The 17,113-nt window shown below is 41.0% G+C and overlaps 1 protein-coding gene across 1 annotated transcript; it reads right to left on the reverse strand.

The window, feature by feature from the left end:
• Positions 1 to 10,153: 10,153 nt before the first annotated feature.
• On the reverse strand, positions 10,154 to 17,113 carry LOC139606155 (protocadherin-10). Its single transcript, XM_071458183.1, has 4 exons — positions 14,331 to 17,113; positions 11,714 to 11,772; positions 11,376 to 11,503; positions 10,154 to 11,048 (listed from the first exon to the last, which is right to left on the reverse strand). Exons 1-4 carry the CDS (start codon positions 16,851 to 16,853, stop codon positions 10,744 to 10,746), a joined length of 3,015 nt encoding a protein of 1,004 aa, XP_071314284.1. The 5' UTR covers positions 16,854 to 17,113; the 3' UTR covers positions 10,154 to 10,743.

Here is a 17,113-nt window from a genome sequence, read left to right on the forward strand (position 1 = left end):
CAGTGTTCTGTCATTAACAGGTTCCTTTGAAATGTATGATAAAACAAATCCTGTCATTAAAAAGGTTTTCTAATCATAATGCATTTTTCATTACATTGTCTTGCTTCTTGGTGAATTGTAATTAAATTAGTGTCACAAAAACTCCAACAATACACAAAAATGTTATAAACTTGAAAGACACATGCATTTCTGTGTAACTGGATTAAACATATACGTTTAAAAAAAAAAAGGATTCAGTTGCATAGTTATTAATATCCTGCTTTATTGTGAAGAGTTAATTGGTTGTAAGGGGAAGTTGCATTAGAGAGTAACAGCATTATTAGTCATTCGTTGGTTGGGGTGGGTGGGGCACAGGGATGTGCAGGTAAAAAGAGAGAGAGAGGAAGTGGGAGTGTGTTATGTTTTGGGACCTTGACAGACTAAGTCGCGACACCTTACGTGTGTGAAGTTTGTGCTCGACAGTCTTCACCAGGACACTAGTTCTGCACATTTTTCTGTGAGCAACTGCGGATATTTCTACTCGAAGTTCGGCAGACAGTTGCTTACATGCGTTTAATAGCTTCACATGTTTATGTTAGTACGTTAGCCAACTGAGTGTATACCGTCAGCATTCATTAGCAACGTGAATAGGCTCCTGGACACTGTTTTGCTAACCCAGCGTATGCTATAGGCTCTAGCTCAGCGTTTCCGACGTGGAAATCTGGAATATTTTTCACAGTGTTGCGAGATAGGACCTACCAAGCCAACTCTCAAAGTTAAATGAATTATTTGGGAGAGACGTCGCCATCTTTGGACACCTGCTGATCACCTGGGTCTTCACTGGAGGCAAAGAGACCGGTAAAGGCTGCACACTGGACTCAGAACTCCTATAGCTAAGGTACCACACATCTATTTTACTGCTCTTTGAGTGAAACGTCAAAAATAGTTCTGGGACTTTAAACTCCCAAGCATCGCATAGTCATCATAATTTAAGAGATGCCAGTGTCGTGCCAAAGACTGATTGTCTGCCAAAAGGTGATCCGCGGGAGCGCGCACAGCCTCTTAAAGCTGTACTCCCAGTTTACATAGGTCTGCGGCCGCTTTTACCTCGATCAAACACTTATAACCTTTAAGTAGCCTGCACATAACTTTATATCTGTGGTAAGAGCAAATATGTCTTTTTGAATCTTTCATATTTTATTGGAAACGAAAAATAAAAATCGTGGCCAAAGAAGTGTTTGCTGTTTAAACGACATGACATTTAATCATTGTGTAGGTGTTGTTGTAGTATTGTTCCTGATGTTTTGTGTGTGTCTAATATCCTTTTTATACTTGGAAACGTGCCTGTAATTAACATGATTCACGAATGGGTCAGGCTATATATAAAATAAAGAAATGATTTGAAATTAACCTTATATTATTTATTATTATACCTCACCCAGTCCATTTCACCTGCTGAAATACATGTAAAGGGCTAATATAACACACAGAAAATACTAAATCACTTGTCAAAGTGTGATTGCAGCCTCTACCTTGTCACCATCATGTGTTTTCTGCCTCAAAATAATTTGCAAGGCATTTTTGAGGAATACTTTCAAGCATCAAACCAATTTATTTACCTCAGATGAAGAAGATAGTTTCAGACAACATATGCAAAATATACAGGTATATACAACAAATATATAACTACATACATTTATTTGTGCATTTTACTGGCATACTTTGCAAATACATTTTTTGTTTTTGCTTGTGCAGGGCTTCATGGCGCATCTCCTGTGGTACCATAGTGGGCAGATGTCACACCCAATCTGAAGTAGACATAAGGAAACCAAAAAAATTATATGGAAATAGTTTCAATAGTAATAGTAATGGCTGCAAATTACTCATTTTACAAAGTCAGCCTTCATAGGTTACAACTAAAATATGGCCATTCTTGTTTCATGTGTGCATGATCTGTACAGTTTAAGAATAATCTTCAGTTACTTTTTGATAATGATCCTGTTTAAGACTAACCTGAGAAAGACATGTAAAACATTACTCCCCAGAAATAACACAGGTCAGTCAGGTTATCTACAAAAACATGTAGATAATAATTTCTTTTTCATAATTATAAGCCACGTTTTTTTTCTGACTGCATATTACAGTAATAATAATGTTAAGATTTGGTCGGTTTTGAAAAATATGTAAGCCTACTGCAAAAACATGTTAACGTGTATAATATGTTCAAGAGCTACCTATATTCTCAAGTGGAGAGACTACAGTCTGCTGTCTCATCATGGCAGTACTTGAGGCAGAGTTATCAAACTCCACCGGAATACCACTCAAGATGCATTTAGCAAACTGTGAATAAAATGTACAAAATTGATTTATAATGGGGAGGACACTTATCTTACAATAGGTGATTGAAATATTATGTACCACCCACTACAGAAAAATAGACAATAGCAGTCATCTTTATTTGTATGACTTAAATTATTACCCAAAAGTAACCCAAAGCATGTAAAAGGGAAACACCAGGACAATGTTATTAATATGCTATAGATTCTTACATCATATATCCTGACATATATGAAATAAACTATCCTCTGAATAACTGTCTTTGTTGTAACTCTAGACACATAGAACATGACACTTGTTCTGTGACCTTGGTTTTAATATCATTGTCTATGCATAGTTACGTAGCATACTTGTGTGTTATTGTCAAACATTTAAGGCAGAGATCAGAGTTACTAATGTTTCATCTGTGTCATCTCAAAAGCCAGTTCATGAATTTTGCAAATTCAATTTCTTATTTTGCTGAAAGAAGAGCTGCATATTGCTGCTGGAAATTCAAAATGCCTGTCATTTAAATTCCAACACGATTAAGCATATCATGCTGTAATACATACTTTCAGTGCATAGACTCCACATTAAGGAGCATCTTGTTGAACTGGGTGAGGCACTGTGTCACATGCTCGTCTCGATGCATTGAACCCTCTTTGTCGCATGAATGATCTGAAAGACATATACAGTAGGGATGCTTAAATTTATAGAATATACATAAATAACATGTAACATGTAATGCAATTCTATACAACACAACAAAAATTGCTGAATTATCAAAATATAAAAATTTAACAGAGTATGTGCTGTTTTCTACTGATGAATATGATTGTGAAATAATTTAATGGAAGACAGCGCAATGGAGAAGATGGCAGTAACAACTGTTTTAGAGTAAAGGGCACATAACGTAGACTTGTAAGTATTTTTGTATATAATGAATATACCTTCAGGGTCTACAGTATTAACAGTTATTTAGTTTTATGTCTCATTTCCTCTACAATACAGACTTACTTAAATGTCCATGTTTTCCTCCTACTGTGCTTAAATATTGTGAAGACTAGTTTAACTCATAATATTTTTGCAGTGTTCCACCCGCCCTTTTCTTTCCCCCAGTGGGTCTAGAAAAAGGCTTCTCCTCTCTGACCTACATATTTTAGATTTAAAAGTTAATTAACTGATGTTGTACCATCTCTGCAGTTTTTCAGCAGCACTATACAGACTGCACATGTTAATTAATGCATGAATACTCCTATCAATACATACAGCATATACCAGATGGGTGACAAATTAAATGGAAATAAATAAATGAGTGCAATTGTGGCAAATGCAGATGCCTCTATAGAGTGACACAGGCTCACTGGATGGTTTTAGGAGAATTAAAGTAAAATTAACATTATGTTAGCTTTGTGTTGAGATGGGGGCCTCTTGTTGTCTCGAGTAAGGAAATATTTTTATTTGAAATGTTCAAGGTTAAATTATGGAAGAACTTGTGGAGACGATGTGTATGGTGGTATCTTCATATGTCCAAAGTGAACAAATGCCCTTCACAGTCTCCATATCTCAAATGAACGCCCATGGGACATTAATGTGTTAGACGTCACTCTATAAGAGCAGCATCAAAACACCAAATGAGAGACTGACTTCTGTTTGAATGTTGTTCATCCCATCAATGGAGTTCAGAGATTTTGAGAATCTATGACAAGGAAGCAATGAAGCTTTTTTTGGAGGCTTGAGGTGAAACAAGACTTTACTAAGACACTTATGAAACTGTCACCCATTTGTGTATATTATACACAGCTGTTCTTTTAAGATCTATTAGGAAGAAAATCTCACATTACAATTTGCTCTTACAAGACCAAGTTGAAAAAAATTACCCAGGCATCCAACGATGACCTTCATTGACGATGCCAACAATCTATTTGTACACTCCTGGGTCAATCTGTAAGATAATAAAACAACAAACAAATAAAGGCCCACTGATAATATATTATGGACAACTTCTTAGGATTAAATAATTGAGAAAATATTAAGATACCTTAATTTTAGTTTTTTTCCATTCCCATACACTGGTTTTTTAAACGTGTCCACTGCAAAAGCCCTGTCTGCCTTCTCTTTATTATATTTGCTCACCAGGAGGGTCAGATATGCATTAATAACCTGTTATGAGACACAAGGTTAAAACACAATTAGCAATGTCAAAAATAAATAAAAAATAGGGTGGACGTGGTGGGCTGTCCAGAGGAAGAAGCAGAGGGCAGTCCAGAACACTTGTGTGGAACTCTTAGGTGTTCTTTTGCATATGGCTTCAAGTGATCCATGTAAATTTTTGGTGTCGCTCCTTGGCTGTACACAAGATCCACACTTTTCTCCACAATAGCGGCTATGGTATAAGGCCCAAGGTAATTAGGATCTAATTAGCCCCCTTTCCTCTGCTTGCTCCTCATGTTTAACATCCCCACCTTTCATCCCCACATGGAAATTATAGCTAACTTATTTCGTTTCGACCATTTTGTGGCATTGGATATTGCTGTCTGTAGAACCTTGTCGAGTTTCAACATGTCCGTTATGACTTCAATGGACAAATTGTCCTCAACACTGCTATCCACCTATAAAATGATATTGATGTTATTATAGTTACATTATAATGAACAAAAATTCAATTTAATTTTTTCTAAATTGCCTTTGTAAGTGCTCCTCACCCTATATTTAGCAGGAATTTGAGAGGAGTACCTTGCCTCTCTACCAAACATCAGAAAGAATGGTGAAAACTTTGTTGTTATTTGGTGCTTTGTCCTCAAGCCAAACATTACAGCATCCAAATGTTTGTCCCACTCCTTTAGGTCAATCATACAATAATTTGAATAATGCTCTAGGATTGTAAAGGTTAGTGGTTGTTTGCCACTGTTAGTTGTGAAATAGCCACCTCTGCTTCAGTTTGTTCAGTTTATATTCTCCTAGTAGTGGATTATTTTCAATAGTCCACACATATTTCTTATCTGAATATGCTATTTTGATGCAGCAAGGGGCATCCGAGTGGAACCAAGTATTGCTGGCTTCGTTTGCTATTTGATGTGTGTTCTTGACTTGATTATTTTGTATTTTTTATGTATGCATTTATAGTACATTATGACATCAGGAAAATAACTGGAGTGAGACTGGATCAACTTTTTCACTTTGGGGGATTTACAGTGTGCTACCGTTTAACTTGTCTTTTAGATTTTATCATTCAGTGGCTTGGTACTAGAAAAATAGAGCCTATTCATAGGGTTTGTCTTTCCCTAAAACACACAATCCTCTCACAACAGGAGGCCGGAAAGACATTTCTGGGATGATGATATACTATGAGTGCTGCAGAACTTAATCAACAACAACAAGTGCCTAAACACAACCACAAAAAGTTAAATCCTGCGACAAGCAAATATTGCATTGCAATATATTGCAGATCAGATTTGATGGAAAACAAATGAAAAATAATGTCAGTGAACATTTCACTCATTAACATTAAGTATTAACATTTTTGAGACTTTCCAAATATGTTAATTAACATTTTCTCTATCTGGTTGGTATTACATAATTTATTCGCTGTTATATAGTTCAGAGACATGCAGGTCAGGTTAACTGGCCACTCTAAATTACCAACAGGTTAGAAATTGAGTGTGAATGTGCCTGTTGATTTGTCCTGGCCCTGTTACAGACTGGCAGCGTGTTCTTTCCCATTTCCTGCAGATTAAAGTTTCATCTCACGGATAAGCGAAAATGTACTGGAGCAAGTTAAATGTATTTTTATGCATGTAAATAATATGACAGGCTTTCCACAGTGATTGTTTTTTCATTATTTTAAAATAAAACAAGCTGGATACCCCTGTGTGATCAGAAATAAGAAAAAAATCAAAACATTCTAATTTAGATTTTGAACAATAATAGTAATGGATAAAAAAATTGCATTAAAAAAACTAATCCTGTTTGGTGATTTTTCATACTAGCTTTTTGTACTTGCATTTACCTGAGTCTCTTTTTAAGTTGCTACTTTACACTGTTTGATTGCATTCTTTTCTTTGGGGATTTTCTCTGTTGTTGAGTGTGCACTTTTATGTGAAACAGAAGAGCCAAAAGAAATTAAAAGTTAGCTAATGGCTTCTGGTCGGTTGCTGATTTTATTCCACCTGGAGCCAACATAAGCTACAAGAAAATAAGAACATCTTGTTACCATACAAAATGGATAATGGAACTGAAAAAATAGTTTTTTCCCCAACAGCATATTACCTGTTCATCAGGAGCAGATATTAAGATAACTTTGATTGTTCAAATATCAGCTCAGCCCAATTATGACAATAGATATGATGTAGTTATTTTAACTACCTCATATTGAATTAATCAGTCCTCATATCCATTTAATCAATCAAATCCTACCCAATCCCAAAACTCTGCAGTGCTATCTACCACTCAAGCCAGTTAAACTTCCTACTCCAAGTCCAACAGCAGCTTTATCCATTGAGTTATTTTCTCTGAATCACATAATTCCATTCAAAACCACTTATGCAATGCAAATTAAATTAACTTCAAGCTAATTGGAAAAAGATATATTGTTAATTTTGAGCCTTGCTTCGCAATTTTCCCTTTGGGGATCATAGATGCACTGTGATGGATGAGGTGATCATATAATCATAATATATAATTTAACTGCCTGAAAATACCATTCTCACTGGGGAATGCCCATCATTCGTGTCTTTACGTTTCATAGCCCATGTACAGTCTGAAACAATCAGTATTTCTGACAGACAATAATATATGTGCATGGTGGTTGTGGAAAAGCTTAGCTATCTTAAAGCCTAGAGTGTGAAACAAATAAGGCACCAATAGGAAAATGTATTTCTCTAAATCGTTATATATGTCATTGTTGTACTGACTTGTTTTTTGGATTACTTTTGAATATACATCAACATTTACACCCTGCTGTGGCCTTCAAAGTGAAAACGTCAAAAGTCAGTAATCTTAGCTTTTAAATGCAGGGGAACCTGTTCATTCTAGATTTAGGCTGAGAAGGGTTGTGTACAGAGTGCACCTGTTTTGATTAAATCCCCACTGCTCCAGGGGGTTGTCTAAAATGTAGTGGAGTAGAAGTACTATGAAATACCTACGATTACAGAAAATAGTGCTTAACTGTAGTACTTTAAAATAGGCCTACACTTTCCATCAGTGGCTGTACTCTAAAACCCCTTATGAGCCAGCAGTGCAGGGTTGCTGTGTGGTTCAGATTTTAACAGGGCTGTGCTCGCACATGATTCATCCCAAGGATCCACCGATCACTTTATTATTTACAAAAAGATGAGGTGAGGTGAGATGAGGGTTATAACAACCCTCCCTCTACACGTGTTTGTGATTGTGGCTTGGAGGTTTTGCTCTACCTTGCATGTTTTCTGTCTCAGTTACAGCATTGCAAGTCTCCTCTCTACATAGCCAGCTTTAGGAGAGTTTCTCTGCTGCTTGTTATCTTTCATATTAGTGTTTGTTTCTTGTTTTGCCAAGGGTAACAATATTACTAGTCACATCTACAACATCTCTACAACATACTGAAGGTCTCAGTCAGACTGCCTGGTTATTTTCATACATCAAGTGACAAGTCAAAGTTGTTGTTAGTTACATTGCAGGCCAGAACACACTTGACACACTATACTAAGTTTAATGCAAACAAAGCACAACTTTGTAGTTTTGAATGTTCGAAAATATTTTAGGAAACTTCCAAGGGACAGAACTGAATGTGTTCCTCTGGTCCTCCAGCCTCCTCTCTCAGTTATTTTTATTTTTCTTCCCACAAGTGCATTCAGCCAGTCTCCCTTTTTTGTCTGACAAAGTTCTGGTTTATGTCATTTTATCCTTCCAGCCCCACAGTCCCTGATTTTACTATATAAAATCAATCTACTCTTCTAACCCTCTTTGTTTGAGTTAGAATGAGTTTTACTCAATGATGCCCTCTGCTGGAGAAACTTGTTGCCAAAGCAGTGTTACAACATGGTGCAGATGCTCTTCATAGGGGGATACATTGTGTCTGGGTCTATGAATCAGTGACTACAGTTCCAGTATCAAGTATTTGACTGCCATATAAATAGGAAACCTTCCTATCCTTGAAGGTAGTAAAATATATCTAACCATATTTATCTACAGTTTCTCATTCTGGCATGTAAATGGGTCACAAGAATGTTGCTTGTGAGGTTCCACGTCAAGAGTGATATTCTTTAAGCCTGAGCACCAAGCCTTGGTGGAATGTAACTAAGTAACTAAGTGCATTTACTCAAGTCGTTTACTTAAGTACAGATTTAAAGTACTTGTACTTTACTTTACTAAGTATTTCCATTTAATACCACTCTATACTTCTAATCCTGTACATTTCAGGGTGAAATACAGTACCTTTTACTTCACTGCAGTTACTATAGTTAATTTGCAGCTCAAGATGTTACTTAAAAAAACATCAGTTTCTAAAATGTGATGTGTTCTTATAGATTAAAGAAGCTAAATTAGTACCAATATTCAAATGTTTCTTGCACATAAATGCCTCAGTGCTCCAACCAACAGCACTGTTGTTGGTATATTTGTTGTTGTTGGTTTATTTATTTCTTATATTCATATTGTGCCCACAAAGCATTAATTCCAACATACTCCATGATTGGTCATTGAGAAGTGTCAGGTGTGCCCTCTGGTGGACAACTGACAAAATTACTACTGGCTAGAAAAGAATCATTGGTCAAACAAATTTCAGAACCATGGCGATGGACAGCTCCTGGTGTGAATGACCAATGTGGTTAAAGGATGTGAAGTGACATAGCTTCCTCTATGGTGAGTGTCATATTCCTGAAAATGGAAGAGACTGTGATATGTAAGACTTCTCATGACTACAGTGTTACCAATCACAGTACCATAATTGCAATACAGTTTAACCAATCACTGGATTTAAAAGAAACTAAGATTTGCATGAGCCTATTTGGTTTGGTCTCCAGTTGTAGATGTATACATGAATTTGATGTTCTCGAACAGGTTTTGTGACTATGTTGTTGCTTTTTTTTTCTTTAAACTTGTTCTTGTTTTAGAGTTTGAGAAAAATCTCACTGCTCTGTTTTAGGTATAGAGCTCCATCCCTCACTTATCTGAAAGTAAGCCAAGCTGACCTAAATACGGCTGCCCCTTCAGCCGTCCCTATGGATCACCTTACCACAGAGAAGGTTAGCCTGTTCCCCTCCATGCTCTCTGTGGGCACACGTTTCCTTATTAGCCGAATTATTTTAAATCTGAACCATGCAACGACCTAATTACCCTGCTCATTTCTGGCCAATGGCCAACTCTCATCTGTTGATGGTAGGAGCTAATTCCCTGAGAAGTTAGCTGTAAAAGGGCACAGAGAGAAAAGCCACAGGCTTCCTAGCTCACATCCAGGTGTGGCATTTGGAGCTGAGCCCCCCTTCTCCTTGACGCTTGTATTCATGTTGGTGGTCTTAATTAAAGTGGTATTTCGAGAAAGGAGGTCCTGTTTGTTCAGTTAATGAACCCCACTATTCTCTGCGGGCAAATGGAAATGCAAGCACTCCAATTAGCATATGTTAGCATTTTACTATGTTTATTCCTCACTGTGGAAAACAGCTTACCATGGCAAAAAGCTTTCCAGCCTTGTAAGAGTGGCTGTAGAACTTTTTCACCCCAAAATAATTGACTCCAGCTAATTAAACATAGATCTCGGAAACTTACATCTAAATGCTTTGTGCATGTAGATGGACTGAATCTGACTGAGCGCGTGGGCCGGGTTAGGCCTTGAGTTATATGAATTACAGCAGACCACACGTGCATATGTTAGAGATATAAGAAAGACCATGTGGAAAAAATACTTTATTTTCATAAATGTATACAGTACATGTGTGGAGGAAATCCCCGTCTTTACAGTTGTCTGCGTCATGTTGCAGCTTGCATATACATTATCATACTATTTGCCATATTCACACAAGCTCTGTTAGCAAAAAAAATATATACCAAAAAAAAAAAAGAATTCTTCAATAAAACTTAAAAAATATAAATTCATAAGGATGTGCAAAATTATTGTCCACTAATGCTTTTCAAAACATTTTGGATGTAACTGCTGCACCAGTTTGATTGTCTAAATAATAATGATAACATTAATAATAATAACAATGATAATAGGCAGACATATAATGACCATGTTCAGTGGCTTGTCACATAAATAGTCACCAGACTTTATTTCCCTTCAGCCTTTTAGGCAAAATGGATTGTTCGTTCATTATTTCTTTGACTCAGGGAATTGCACATCCCCTGTTTCTTTCACACCACCTGTAAGTCATATAGCTATATGTTCATTAATTTATGTACTGAATGGTGCTTTCCTCTGTATTCATGTGAGGTTATCCATCATTTTCATCATCCATTCAGATAGTCATTTAAAAGTCAGTCGTTGTACAGGTCATTATTTATAATCGCTGCCTCTCCCTGGGGGGACATCTGAAGACGTCGCTTCTTGCCAAAGGTGGAGAAGGAATTGTGGACGTCCAGCTCACTCCGCTGTACAGCGGGCCTCAGGGTGCAAAAGCCCGATGGTGTCCCGGGGATGTACACATTGTGGTGGTAATCAGGCGGAGGATGTGGGTGAGGGTGGGAGGGGACTGATGGCTGCTGCTGCTGGGGAGGAGGTGTGCACCGAGGAGTCCAGGGGCGAGCGGGGACCCCACTGGTTGAAGGAGACATCTTATATTCTATAGAATGACACAGGTAAAAAGAAAGGAGCCGAGACGCCACTACTTAATTATACAATACTGACTTACTGCTGTAGTGCTGTTTTTATTTTCATAGCAATTTTAACTTTAGTGCTTTGCAATGAGGACAGTAAACGGTGACGCACAAGAAAAGATGACATCAGCAACAAAAACAAAGCCATTACCTTGCTAAATATAACCTTGCTTAAAATGTCATTACATAAAAGCATGAGGTATGCACAACATACTGTAAATACATTCACAACCTTAAATGTGTGTCGTCTTGATGACAGCTGTTTGTGGCCCACTGTGTTTGGCCTGCCTTACCTTTCATGCCTCTCATGTGAGTACCCCAGGTCCAGTACTGTCCAGGTGCCATGGAGGTGACATAGTTTTCTGGGTCTGCATGCATGGCCTTACGCATGAGGGTGCCATCCATGTTGATGGAGTTGTAACTACAAACAAGACACCAGGCTGTGATTGCAATATACTGTACTTAGATGTAAATTCAGTGTTCAATTTAACATGACGAAGTGATTTTTATCCAGTATATCTACTTTTGTTGTTGATGTGAGATGTCATGCTTAAACACAGTGTGATATTGAGATAAATGAAAAAAGGTTGCTTTACATTAGGCTGACAACATGCAGAGGTCAAAACAGTACCTTTTAATGGAGGAGTTCTGGTTTTTTGTGAGGGTCCAGTCTGTGTTTGGCTGCTTCAGCTGCAAAGAGGGAACGTAACATAATTTAATGTCAACTTAATAAAATTTACAAAATCGTCATGTAAATGCACACTTTGCCGCAATGTCACTGCTCAGATATATTGTGTGAAATGTTTCACTCTAAAGTATGTATTATAATAATAATACGTTTCAATCAAACCCACTGTGACAACAGGCGATGTGTGTTGATTCTGCCCTCTTGAATCAGCAGAGGTCAGTGATAATTGACATGAGTAGCGGTCTGTCGTTGTGTTTGTCCTGAAATGGAGACGTGGCTTGTTTTCAGATGGATCGTCGCTGCCGCCTTGTGGATGTTTGGCAGAACAGAATTTTTTTTTTTTTTTTTTTTTTTTTTTTTTTTTTTAAGAGCAGAGGTGCTGTTGCCTCCAGCTACGACTCGCCTGTCTCTTAGTCTTGCTTTTATCCTCAGTGGCGCAGCGGGGAGGGTGAAGGAGAGCACCCGAGTGATGTTTATTCCGGGTCTGAGTCTCATAGTATGGATTCCACGCTCTATTAATTCACTTAAAGTTGTTAACAAGGAGAATGCGACGTAAGCGTATTATTAGAATCGGTATTCAAAATACACTCCTCGCCAACTACGCACAAAACCAATTAGAACCCCACCGGGATGAAACGAAACATGATTTTAATCTTCAAAGGAAACCGTGCCAGGGAGGAAATTAAGAAAATTACACACGTCATTGTTTTGTGGATTTTATGCATCATTTTACATTAATATTTGCCTGATGCTCCTCGAGCAAGGTTTTTAATTAAAAGTCTCACAGAGAGCCTTGAAAAGTTTGCGGTCCTCGCAGCTGTATACACACAGCTGAAGACAGCTCAACACGCATAGGCCGATACACCGTGGCACTTATACACGGGCACGCACCTGTCCTGCGTGTTTTACACGCTCGGGTGTGTGTTTAATCTCTCTTTTCACCTTCAATTCATCAACTTAAGCAGCCCCACGCACTTACTACGTGAAATGCTCAGATAGTCTCGTTGTGATTTGTCTTTGAAATTTAATGTGTCACTGACGACCTCGCCACGACTCATGTGGGTACGCCGAGGGACACCACCGGGTGAATTAGGGGAACCAATTAACGACAGGAAGGACGCTTTCTCCTGAAGGAGCATGGCTGCAGGCGGAACAATCACCGTGACCTCGAAATCCCTCTTGTGGCCAGAGGTGTGTGCGCCAGTGACCGAACTGACATTTCTCAGTCTGCCTGGTGGAGTCTGGTATCAGGGCTCTGAGTCTTTGTCCCTCTGCCTTTTGGTGAAAACAGGCAGAGGACAATGAGCAATACGCACACATTTACGGTCTGCTGCCCCGTCTATTAGAATTAGAAAACACTGATGTAGACATCCTGCCTCCGTGAAATCCCTCTCTCCTTGTCTGCTTCCTTCCCCCTCCTTCTATTTCACCCCTCCTCTTCCCCGTCCTTGCTCGACAAATATGAAGCCACATCTCTCTCCCCCTCTCTCTCCACGCATTCAGAGGACAACGCCGGAGCCGATCTACAGGCGTCCCACGTCTCAGTCCAGCCGTGTCCTTGCACCCCCTCCTTCTCCTTGCCCCCTCCCCTCTCGATGTCCTCCCCTGTCTCCCCAAAACCAGCCATTTGCCATTTTTCATCAATAATGGACAGCCCCCCCTTGCGATTACGCCACATTGTGTATAGTATAATGGCTCAGCCGTGCTTGTGCCCTTGAGGCATAGTTAGTGAGGTTATCTGTCCTGTGTTGTTAGTTTGAGAACAAGAAGGCGTGTCGCAAACCCGACTGATCGAACAAGAACTGTCTGGACCCAAGGCAGATGATTTCCAACAACTGCCATTCACCTTGTCCGTCACGTATATAACCTTGACTTTTTGTTCAAACTCAGGTGGATGTGCTGGAAGCAGGTGTGTGTCCTCTCATTGCATGAAAAGTATGGTGCAATGACACTGAATGATGGCACAAGCTATCATCATTAAATTCATGGATTATTATTGAAAAGCTTCCTCCACGTGTAAATCCAAAACGTGTCGTGGAGACACATGGAAACGTTACCAAGGCTGAATAGAGCAGTCTACTTGAAGTGCATCTCCTCTTCCTCTCACACAGTAATTGATATCTCACTTCATTCTCCACAGATGATAAGACACAGTATGTGCACAGCATATGCTCCTCGCAAGACGGAGTTTTACACTTTCATTAACATGTCAATTAAAATGTAATCTCACGGAGTCTCATTTAATCTCCCCGGTGCAAAACATTACCATAGGCACCACAATTAGGATAAATTATTGCCATAATTATAAAAAGCAGGGGAGACGACAGACTGTATAACACATTTATTAATAAGAGAGGGGAGAGAAGGAAAGCGTGGCTTTTTTTCTGTTTTTGCTCAAGTTGAGTTCAGATGTGTCTGGCATGCGTGATTTGACCTTGATGGGAGAATGTCACAGCCTAGATTCTTGTCAGATAGAAATCTGAGATGTGTTTTGCTGTGGCAGTGAGAGAAGCGGGCGGGTTTAAACGATCAACACACGCTCTTGAGTCGTACACTGTACCTCGCTGGGAGTAGTTGCTCCGTTGTTCACAGATGCGCTCCGGCTTTGCGCGTTCCACGAGTTTTCTGCGCTCTTCGCCTCGTTGTTCCTCGGTGTGCTGCCGGGGCTGCACGGCTTCAGAAACATAAAGTCACTTTTGGCAGATTCGGGGGTCAGGCACACTTTATAGCAATATGACTGAGAGAGACTGCTGTTTCCATTCACCTCCATGCAGTTTGTGGGCACTTTAGCAGCGGATGAAATCTGCAGGTTAAGGTTGGATTTTTTGAACACCTCCGGGGGCGGCTCAGGCTGAAACCCCCCGCAACAGCAGCAGGCGAACGGGGGCAGGTTGTACCCGCTGAGGGTCTCCCTGTCCTTGTAGCACTTCACCGCGGCCAGCACGATAATAGCCACCAGGAATATTAAGGATATTGTGCTCAGTGACACGATCAAGTAGAGAGCGAGGTTTGAGGGGGGCTGTGGGCTGAGTGTGAGGTCTCCGAAATCTGACAGTGACTCAGGCACGCTGTCTACCACTGTGAGGACAATGGAAACGGTGGCGGAGAGCGGCGGCTGCCCGTTGTCCTTGACTAATATTACCAGCCTTTGTCTTGTTGCGTCTTTTTCCACTAACCGGCGAATAGTCCTGATTTCGCCCGTGTACAGAGCCACACTGAACAGTCCCGGGTCTGTAGCCTGCACTACCTGATAAGACAGCCTGGAGTTTTGCCCTGCGTCCGCGTCTAACGCTGTTATTTTCGTAACCAGATACCCAGCGTCCACTGACCGTGGAACCACCTCTGTGGCCACGGTGCCGTTTTTGGGCAGCGGTGATACAATAACAGGTGCATTGTCGTTCTGGTCCAAGACAAAGACGTTGACTGTGACATTACTGGCGAGAGGGGGGAAACCAGCGTCCTGCGCCTGGACCAGAATCTGAAAGTTTCTAAGTTGCTCATAATCAAAAGAGCGCAGTGCGTAGATATTGCCGTTGTCAGAATTGATGGAGACATAAGTGGACACGGGCATGCCCTGGATCTGACCCTCCAGAATAGAATAAGACAGATAGGCGTTCTGGTTTGAATCGGGGTCGAATGCAGTTACAGTGCAAATGGAAGCGCCGGGGGCGTTATTCTCAGTCACATAAACCGTGTATGAAGGTTGAGAGAACCGCGGGGGGTTGTCGTTAATGTCAGACACTTGAACGAGGATGGTTTTCCTGGTGGAGAGCGAAGGAGAGCCCAGGTCGCGGGCTGTGAGGGTGATGTTGTACTCGGACACCGCTTCCCTGTCCAGAAACTCGCTCGTCACCAGAGTGTAATAGTTTTTAAATGATGAATGCAGCTGAAAGGGGACGTTGCTCGGAATTTGGCAATCAACGTTCCCGTTCTCTCCCGAGTCCCGGTCCATGACACTGATCACGGCTATCACCGTGCCCGGCGGCGCGTCTTCCTGGACGGGAGTGGACACCGACGTGAGGATGACTTCGGGCGCGTTGTCATTCACATCCAGGATGTCTACCAGCACTTTACTGTGCACTGCCACTGCCGAGGGTCCCCTGTCTTTTGCCTGCACATACAACTCATACACACTGGCCTTCTCATAGTCCACAATGCCCTTCACTCGGATTTCACCCGTGTAGGGGTCCACGCTGAACAGTTCGCGCACCTTGAGTGGTGCGTGCCCGCTAAACGCGTAGGTCACCTCCCCGTTAGAGCCCTCGTCCAGGTCTGTGGCGTTCAGCTTCAGCACCAGCGTCCCTCTCGGTGCGTTCTCCACCAGGCTCGCCCGGTAAACGGAGCGGTCAAACACGGGCACATTATCGTTCGCGTCTAACACTGTGATAGTTATCAGTGCTGTCCCAGAGCGTTCCGGTGACCCCCCGTCATAGGCAGTCAGGACCATTTCATGTTTTTTCTGCTGCTCCCGGTCCAGTGGCGTGTCCAGCACCAGCTCAGCAAACTTGCTTCCATCGTTGCGCGTCTGGATGTTCAGCACGAAGTGCTCGTTCGCGCTTAGCTGGTAGGAGCGCAAAGAGTTGGTGCCCACGTCCTGGTCCTGTGCGCTCTCTAACGGGAAACAGGAGCCGGGCGCAGCCGACTCTGTGATGTCGAGATTAAACTCAGTCCACGGGAAACTCGGAGAATTGTCATTGACATCTAAAATCTCCACTTCCACTCTGTACAGTTCTAATGGGTTTTCAATAACCACTTGTAAGTGTAAAAAACAGCTCGGGCTTCGTTCACACAGCTCCTCTCTGTCCATTTTTTCGTTGACGAAGAGAATGCCATTCTCCAAGTTCACTTCTAAATACTGCTTATTTGCGCCGGAGACTATACGAAACCGACGGGCTGACAGCTTGGCTACATCCAAACCCAAGTCTTCGGCGATGTTTCCCACAAAAGCTCCATGCTCCAGCTCCTCGGGAATGGAGTACCGAATTTGCGCAAGAACCAGGTCCACTACACACGCACACAGAAGCAGGCATATAACCATCCCGGTCACCGGTACCCAACTGCCTCTGGAGAGTCTGTGATCCATTTCAGTGGCGTGCGTAAAATCACCTCACCCAGACATCTTTCTGCTCATAAAGGCGTTCAGCTGTACAGCTGAAGAGTAAGCACAGAAGCAGAAGACAGTCCCGAGTTTTAAAAAAAATCTTCAGACATAAGTTTGTGACATCTATGTTTATGGATAACTTTACTGGATAGTTAAGCTGAGGGGACGTGGAAGAGGAGAGTGAAAACACCCCACTCTCACTCGCTCTCTGTTGTGCTCCAAGCGCAACACCGGTGGTGTGT

This window comes from Trachinotus anak, unplaced genomic scaffold (genome assembly GCF_046630095.1).
Source record: "Trachinotus anak isolate AG129_WGS33_773 ecotype Australia unplaced genomic scaffold, CSIRO_AGI_Tana_v1 ptg000021l, whole genome shotgun sequence".
In the NCBI taxonomy this organism is placed as follows: domain Eukaryota; kingdom Metazoa; phylum Chordata; class Actinopteri; order Carangiformes; family Carangidae; genus Trachinotus; species Trachinotus anak.